General features: G+C 40.7%; 1 protein-coding gene across 1 annotated transcript in view; it reads left to right on the top strand.

Moving 5' to 3' along the window:
- Positions 1-330: 330 nt before the first annotated feature.
- The window catches only part of SELENOO (selenoprotein O), a 12,951-nt gene continuing 4,419 nt past the window's right edge, over positions 331-8,862 (top strand). The window contains exons 1-6 of the mRNA XM_010706172.3: positions 331-337; positions 865-1,171; positions 1,991-2,171; positions 5,803-5,933; positions 6,336-6,616; positions 6,931-7,081. Of these exons, the coding sequence (XP_010704474.2) occupies positions 331-337; positions 865-1,171; positions 1,991-2,171; positions 5,803-5,933; positions 6,336-6,616; positions 6,931-7,081 (1,058 nt within the window). The remainder of the gene's footprint in view (positions 338-864; positions 1,172-1,990; positions 2,172-5,802; positions 5,934-6,335; positions 6,617-6,930; positions 7,082-8,862) is intronic.

Raw genomic sequence — 8,862 nt, forward strand, 5'->3', positions numbered from 1 at the left:
GGGGGGAGTGCTGCGCACCGCCTGCTGCCTGCTGAGCGCTGCTGGCTTGGCCGTGCTGCTCACAGCGCCGCTGGCGCTGCCACGGCTCCAACCTGGGCCGTGGGGAAGGCCTCGGAGCGTGTGCTGTCCGAACGCCTGTGTGATTTCACCCTTGTATTTCTTGGGAGTTCTGTTTCCGCTCTGCCTGAGCTTCACAGCGGCTCAGCGTGTACAGCTGAGACCTGAGGGAGGCCCAACAGCCGTTTTTCTGGTACAGAATAAGCCACGGAATAGACTTATTGCATGTGTTACTTGTTATTTTGGTTGCTCCCGTGGTGTTCTTCCTGTACCATGGACAGTTACAAACCCACTTGTGTGCAGCTGGAGTACTGTGTAGTCTTTGTACTGTATTGATTAAATATTACAAAAGTATTAATTTTCAAAGCTTATTGGAGTTAAAAAGAGATCTCACTGTGGCCTTCTGGTACTCAAATAGAGCTTTTATAAGCAGGAAGGGCAGCAACTTTTTACACAGTCAAAGTAAGAGGAAATGGCCTTTAACTAAAGGGGAAGAAATTTAAGTTAGATGTTAGGCAGAAATTCTTCGCTCAGAGAGCAATGAGGCACTGGCACAGCTGCCCACAGAAGCTATGGATACCCCATCTCTGGAGATGTCCCAGACTGGGCTGGATGGGGCCCTGAGCAGCCTGAGTTGGTGGGTGGCAGCCTGCCCATGGCAGAGGGTTGGACTTTGTGGCCTTTAGATTTGTCTTCTATTGCATGTGAGCTTCACATGTGTTGTGTCCCCCATTCTGAACTCCACCAGAAACCCAGGGTCTGGTCAGCTTGGATCTGCCCCTGCAATTGCCCTGTGATTTTGAGCAGAGCGCTTCGCTTCTCAGTCCTTGTTTCCCTCTGCTAAGGAGGAAGCAGCACTCCCTTCCCATGCAGCCAGAAGGCTTACGATCTGCTTGTATCTCTGGTGCAGGCAAGCTGATGGTCGGAAGGTCCTGAGGTCAAGCATACGGGAGTTCCTGTGCAGCGAGGCCATGTTCCACCTTGGAATTCCAACAACGAGGGCTGGAACCTGTGTGACATCTGACTCGGAAGTTGTTCGTGACATATTTTATGATGGAAATCCAAAAAAAGAAAGGTGTACAGTTGTTCTGAGGATAGCGCCTACATTTATAAGGTAGGAAGAAACCCACTTCTCTTTTTTACTATTATTCATTTAAAACTGAACACAAAAATATCATTTTAATATCATTTTAAGAACCATTTGCTGGTTCTTGTTCAGGAATCTTGGAACTTATTTGCCAGGCTGTGGGAAGCTGCTGTGTTAGGCCACGGGGTGAGGTGAGGCAGCATCTTGCCCATGGGCAGATAGACACTCACTCAGAGTACCACTGTGATAGAAAGTTCTGCAGATATCAAAATAAGTTTTTCATTTTTATGCTTGCGTGTGGTTTTGTTTATTTTTGTTGTTTTTTTTTTTTTGTTAGTAGAATTGGCATATTATAGTTCTACACCTAGTTCCAAAGTTGTTGTAATGATGCTCTTGAGGTTTGGGGGTGCCCTCTAAAAGCCTGAGGGTGGTACTTCCCTTGCCTGAAAAGCACACAAGGTTCCTGCTCCAGCGCAAAACAGAAGTTTGGGGAAGATGATGTTGCCTTAGAAGAAAATGCATGTTAAGAAAATGTGAGACATAAAGAATATATGTATATGTGCATGTGCATATGGAAAAATATATCTTATATGTGATGTCAAGTCCAGTATTTTAAATATTGATCTGTCTTGTGTGGATATATATGCTTCCTTCTATTGAGTCACTGAATTTCAGCAGCTTCAGCACGGGTTTTTTGCTCACAGTTGGTTGAAGGATCGGTGTTAAACTCAAAAGATGATATTGCACCAACAAATCCTTTTACTACGTGTAACCCTGGAGGAAGTTAATGTGACCAGGTAGTAGTAAAAAGTAATACTAAGCCATGTTTTTGTTATTTTCAAACAGATTTGGTTCTTTTGAAATTTTCAAACCTCCTGATGAATACACAGGACGCAAAGGTCCCAGCGTTAACCGGAACGATATTCGAATACAGATGCTGGATTATGTGATCGGCACTTTCTACCCTGAAATCCAGGAGGCTCATGCAGACAACAGCGTTCAGAGGAATGCCGCTTTCTTCAAGGAGGTAAGGAAGATCAGTTTCTCTTCAGAAATTTGTACCAGTCGTCTTGAAGAACTGCAGTCACTTAATATATCATCTCTTCAGTTGCTCTTTTCTTTGGAGTAAATGCTCTCAATAGAGCTGCCTGTTCATGGAATCATAGAATTGCTCAGGTTGGAAAAGACTTTCAAGATCATCAAGTCCAACCACACTGACCATACTACTGATAAAAGCAGTGCTGATACTGATTGAATTAATGAAAACAGTTCATCATTTACCTTAGCACGACATGATTTCTTGTCTCTCAGTGAGCTTCCCAGAACTGTTCTTTTACTTTACTGAGGGTGTTCTAGAGTGCAAGGTTGAATTCTGGCCCTGACTGTCAAGCAGTGGGTAAATGGTACTGAGGTAGCATTTGCAAGGTTTCATCTTCTAAAACATTGAAAACAGCTAAGTTGCTGCCTGTCTCTTATTTTCCACACTATAAATGGGAATGTTGACTACAAATCACTTTAACTTTAGAATTCAAGTGTTTAAAGGCAGCCAAGCAATGAGACAATTTTCCCAAAGAGGTAACAAAACCTCCAGCTTGGGGAGTGGTAAGATAATGGTAAGATAAACCATATCAGTGGTGTAATGGTAGGTGATTCTGTAGTGGCCCAGAGGAGGGTCTGGATGATTTCTCAGAGGCAGTTTTGAACCATTTTTAGTTACTGGGTAAGTTCAGACATCAACGATTACTGCAGGAGGGTTATAAAAGTTGAATTACAACATCAGTAAATGTAGCATTGCTGTGTATCTCTCTGAAGTAAAATGTTGCTTAGTTAATTGGTATCTAAACCTCACCTTCCCAATTACCCTTTTCCTCACTGTTGATACTGTAATTCTTGACACTGAATTTCCATTGTATTCCTTTGTCTCAGCATGCAAAAGAAAGAATTTGAGGTAGGGGAATAAGACACTTCTGTTTGTGATTTGGAGTTTCATATGCAGTAGTGCTACCCTTCAAGAAAGCATCCAGCTTGGAATTACCAGAGAACTGTATTAAAGATTCTGATTTGAATCACTTGATGTTCGAACTCGATGCTGATACTTGTAATTCTGCTTACTGGGTAGTTACAGCAGTCTAATGTACGTGACTGGTTTATATGACAACAGCTGTGATGCTTTGACATCACCTGAAATGATCTGTTGGTGGTGAAGTGACTGCAACGTGGTGAATGTTAGTCGCAGAGCAGTGAGAAGACATCAGGCAGGCTTAACATCTGATGTTCTCTAACTCTTCTGAGTTCTGAGTTTGTGCATACTTGCAATAATTCATTTTTGAAAAGCAAGTGGTAGTTCAGTTCACTGTTAGGTGCTGAAGAGGTTAACTTCACTAACAGACCTTTCACGTGTGAATTAATGGAGCTGGCAGTGACTGCAGTTCCCCACAGCTGTGGGTTTGTACTGCTCTGTAGTCAATAGCACCTTCACTTTCTTGTGGCAGAAAAATTATGGAACTTGAGGATCTTTGAAGAGGAGTGTGTGAACAAAGATTGTTTTTCCCCTTAGTTCCCCTCCCATCTCAGCCTTCACGAGCCACTCCTTCTTTCCTTGACACAGTTACTACTGATTTCTTCCCCCTGTTCTGCTATGATTTCCTTACTACCCTGTGTCTCTCTCATTTTTGTTGTGCTTCTCCAGTCCAGGTCTGTCCTTGCTGCGTATCTGTGCTAGCATTGAGATTTCCATGTTTAGTCTCCTTGGGGGAAGTTTACTGTAGCCATCTCTATCTGAACAGCACCCCAGTCTCCTGCCTCATTTACCAACCACTTCTGTCTTTTTGAATAGGAGGGAAATGCTCTCAGCTCTGCTCTGATGTACTTTTATCTTGTTGCCCTGTGGAGGAAAGGGAGGAAAAAGGTACAAGTGATTGCATTTCACAGTACTGATGAGAAAATAAACACGATTATCTGCATTTGTTTAAAATATTTAAAAAATTGTAGTTGCTCTTTAAACTTCCATGAACATGTTTTTAATAGAGTGCTCTTGTTTGTATACCACACTTGTTTTCTAGTATGGCTAGCAGTAGAAAAATTGAAGGCTGAAGTAAAAAGGAAGCTGTCTCTTTCTAATCAAGATACCCATCTTTGAGCTGCATCCAAGCTTTAATTGCTTTCAGATGTTCTTGTTGGCTGGATTTATTTTTTACCAGAACATTGGCAGAGCATCATACATTCACACAAAGACATCCAGCGGTTGTGAATTGCTTAACTGCTGGAAGTTTTGTTCTTCTTTCCTTATTTTTTCCCATCTTCCTGGCACAGAACCATCTCGCAGGGTGTGTCTCCCTTTCTTTCTTGCTATCAGTTTTGTGCACACGTAGCAACTTGGAGCACTTACTTCCAACTGCCCTGTGAAGCAGAATTCAGGAACAGTGTGTAGAGTACTGGCAATGAGGATATTGGAAAGAGTAGAAGCCTGGGATCTCAAGGTAAACCAAAAGCTTGTGTTCCAACTTTCATTTACAGCTTTTTCTACCTGACAGATTATGCTGGGATAAGCATTCTCTTGTTTTTCTTCCTCATCTGACTGACTACGCATCTTTAACAAGGAAAAGTGGAAGAGAAGACAAATAGAAGAAACTAAAATTACCTCTGTTAATGAGATCATTTTTTAAACCTTAATAAAATGCACCACATCCTGGAGAGAGCAGTCGCTTTAAATTTCAGCACATTGCTATCTATTTGGGAAGATAAATGATTTTAACTATGAAAACAGTTTGATTCCAAAGCTTTAGCTAATGGTTATGTCAATTAATTTATGTCAATTCAGTGAAGCATTTAGAAATACAGAGATTTATTTAAAAGCCAGATTAGCTTCCTGAATTTTAGATTTTGTAGTTGCAGTTGACAGATGGGCTAAATTAAATAACCAGACTTATTTGTAAAGTCACACACTGTTATCTCTGCCAAACGGGGTGCATGCAGTGATGAAGTTGAGGGTTCCACAAAGGTAACACTCAGTTAAAAACTGACAAACTCTGGTGAAACATGCATTTAGTGAAGCATGAGATTTAAATAAAGGTGCCATTCTTGGGATATCTTTTATCTAAAAGGTGAACTCTTGGCTTTTTTCTGCTCCTGGCAGATTGAGGTAAGTGCTTATCAGTGCTGAAGCTTGTTAGCAAGGAATCATTTTTGTCTAATCCTCTTGCCTTTTTGTAAATCACTCCTGTACCCCAAGTAAGCCAGAAGGCTGACTTTATATTTGTTTCTTCCTTTTATTCCTCAGATTTTTGCTTTTTTCTCCTGCCTGTAGTTAATGGTTCTTTAAAATAAGCGGTGAATGGATTAGAAGAGCATTTAAATTTGATGTCAGGTGGTTTACTGTATTTCAGTGTTCTGTCTTTAGCATGTTTGAAAGCTGTACAACTGATTTTTTTGGGCATGGAAAAAAGGAAGGGAGAACAAACAAATGGGAAATTAAGTAACTAGGCAGTTAATAAAAGGAGGAAAGAGGCCGGGTGTCTGCAAGATACTTGTATGCGTGGTGTGCTGCCACAGTCTGCTCCCATCACAGCAGTAGAAAAATCCATTCAGCCTAATAAATGCTTGGAATTGTATGAATTGTCAAACACTGTGTTGAAAAACAAAATTGTTTTCTCTTTTAGATAACAAAACGGACGGCAAGATTGGTTGCTGAGTGGCAGTGTGTTGGCTTTTGCCATGGTGTGCTGAATACAGATAACATGAGCATAGTTGGATTAACTATTGACTACGGCCCTTTTGGATTTATGGACAGGTCAGTGGGGCTTATGGGCATTATTCAAAATGTGCTTATGTACTATCTGTGTAAAACAGTCCTGATGATGTTCACTATTGCTTTAATATCTTAGCTGTCAGGTAGATTTACAAACCTTCTTTATAGCAAAGGAGGTTAAGTTAGGCTTGGTTGTCATGTAATTCCTCTGTTCAGCTTTTATATAAAACTATATTCATAACTTCTCTAAATGTTATACTGCTCTTGTAGCCTGTGGAGCTCCTCAGTGATTGGGAGGGCAGGAAAACACCTGACCAGACAGCTTTTGGTAGAGAATCAAAACAAGGAGAACTGTTCCCTTCCAGTTGTGTTTTAGGCTCCTACAGAGCTTCACATGGTATTGGTGTCCAGATAACAAACAGAATGCTATTTCTTCTCCTGTAGATATGACCCTGAGCACATCTGCAATGGCTCCGATAACACAGGGCGCTATGCTTACAACAAACAGCCAGAGATTTGCAAGTGGAATCTAGGGAAGCTTGCTGAAGCCTTAGTCCCAGAGCTGCCCTTGGAAATAAGTGAGCTCATCCTGGAAGAAGAATATGATGCAGAATTTGAAAAACATTATTTGCAGAAGATGAGGAAGAAACTAGGCCTAATTCAGTTGGAATTAGAAGAAGATAGTAAGCTGGTGTCTGAACTGCTTGAAACCATGCATCTCACAGGTTGGTGAAGAACACAGGTAGACCATGAGTACCTTACAGTTACACCAAGCCATCTTTTTCATCCTCACCTTACAAGGAAGCAGCCTTGCACAACTACATTGTCATCTGAGAGAACAGAAGACCGAGGGAGAACTGAATTTGTGTGAACTGTGTGGCACTTGTTGCTTTTTTACATGGCACCCCTGTGTTGCATTGCACTCTTGCTGAGAGAGTGCCACACTGCTTTGAGGGCAGGAGGGTTAGGAGGGGACTGTGGGACCTGTTTTTTCCTACTGATTTCTTAGTTCCATTACCCATAAAATTCATTTTTTCAGGTGGAGACTTCACAAATATTTTCTACTTGCTGAGTTCATTCTCAGTAGATACTGATCCTTCAAGACTGGAAGATTTCTTAGAAAAGCTTATGAGTCAGTGTGCTTCAGTGGAAGAACTGAGAGTTGCTTTCAAACCTCAGATGGATCCAAGGTAACGCTGCTGTTTCCTTAAATGCTTTGGCCAGTGCTTTTAGTTTCATCTTTACTGTAATAAATTCAGCCTGGTATGTATTACAAAGCTAGTAATATCACGATTGGAAATCTCACTGTTAAGCAGATGCATCACAAACTACAGCAGTAGAAATTCTTGCGTAGTTTGTGACTGTTAAATGCTCAGCAGGGACTTGCAGAGGGTGGCTCTTGGGCTCCTCTTGTCAGGATTTTTGTTTTTCTCCTTTCTTCTTCCTCACTTTCCCTGCTACTGAGCCAATGATGGAATGCCAGATAGTGAAGTAATGCAGTAATATTTTATAGATGTAATAGATTTGGACAACTGCTCCCTGTGACTTGTCAGTTTTCTGTTGGCTAATCACTTCTAGCCACCAATACTCTGAGCTGAGTGTAGCTGAAATGCATGCTTCAGACTCTGCAACCTGTTTGGTGCCATTCCTTTTCTGTAGCTCAGCTGCTCTGAATGTGGTAAAATGCTAATTTTTGTTCACCTGCTGATTTATAAAAACGATTTATAAAAGTGGAGCAGTTTTCCACTTTTTTGGAGCAGTGGAAAACAGGGAAGTTGTTTGATCCATGAGTTTGTTCCTTTTTTTTTTTTTTTTTAAAATTCCTAGCATCTCACAGATGGGATGGGAAAAATTACAAGTGGGTGTATTTTGGGTAGGGCTTTTCCTCTCCCTTTTTCACAAACATTCCATGAATGTAACCTACCAAACTCTTCCGCTTTCTGTGTGTGTGATATCACAGTTATCAGCTCGTGAGCAGGGAGTTGGGCAGAAGAACTGGTTGGTGTCAGCTTGCTCACCTAAGTTTGATGTTACGCCAAGGTTGCTGACAGTGATCATTTATCATTTTGGAAATGTTCCTTATGTACCATCGCTAAAACTTGAGCAACTAAAATGAGAAGTAAATAAGTTGGTAGACACTGCTTCTTTAAGTTCCAGGCTTCAGCTACTTTAAAATTGCAGGCACTCGTGTTTGTATCACGTTTAGGCTTAGAGAGGAATGTGGAAGGTCGCTATAAATCACTGTGATATGGAGTAAAGCTTTGGAGTGGGGTACAGTAGCACATCAAACTGAGTGCATAACTGATTGAATTCCAAGTGCTGTGATATAACTTAGGATGATACTTTGTGTACCTGAAATAAATGAAAGCACATAGCTTATCTCTGCCTACTGAAAGTAGGAAGACACAATTTTGATATAATTAGTTGTCTGATGCTGGGGAGAGAGGTTTTTTGTTTGTGAATGCATTCATAGGAAAATAAGTGGAGTGTTTTAATATTCTGCAACTTGGACTCTTGGCTCTTTAGTTTACTTGTTCAGTTATGAATCCAGAAAAAAAAAAAGGTTAGCATCATAGCCAAAATACAATGAACCAGCTAACACAGTCTAATGTAAAAAGATACAGTCCTAATCAACCCAGAGTTTGCTTTCAGTACTGCTGAGAAGAGGTGTTGAATACTTGTTTTTAATGTTACAGTATTAATATTAGAAAATGCATTTTAAAAACACATAGATTCTCTGTTGTTCTGGTACTGGGGTAGGATGAAGTTCCTTATCCCATACTCCTCTCACAGTAGGGTGTTTTGATGAGAGTTTTGCATCTAAATCCAATTGGTAGCTCTGAAACTCTACTGTCTACACTTTGTGTATCACAGGAATGCAGATTAAACACACTGTTCCCCCCTCCCCCCCTTCTTCAGTAAAATAAGAGAAGTCTGTTTTATATATTTTTTATATATTTTTATATTATAT

This window comes from Meleagris gallopavo, chromosome 1, assembly GCF_000146605.3.
Source record: "Meleagris gallopavo isolate NT-WF06-2002-E0010 breed Aviagen turkey brand Nicholas breeding stock chromosome 1, Turkey_5.1, whole genome shotgun sequence".
NCBI lineage: Eukaryota > Metazoa > Chordata > Aves > Galliformes > Phasianidae > Meleagris > Meleagris gallopavo.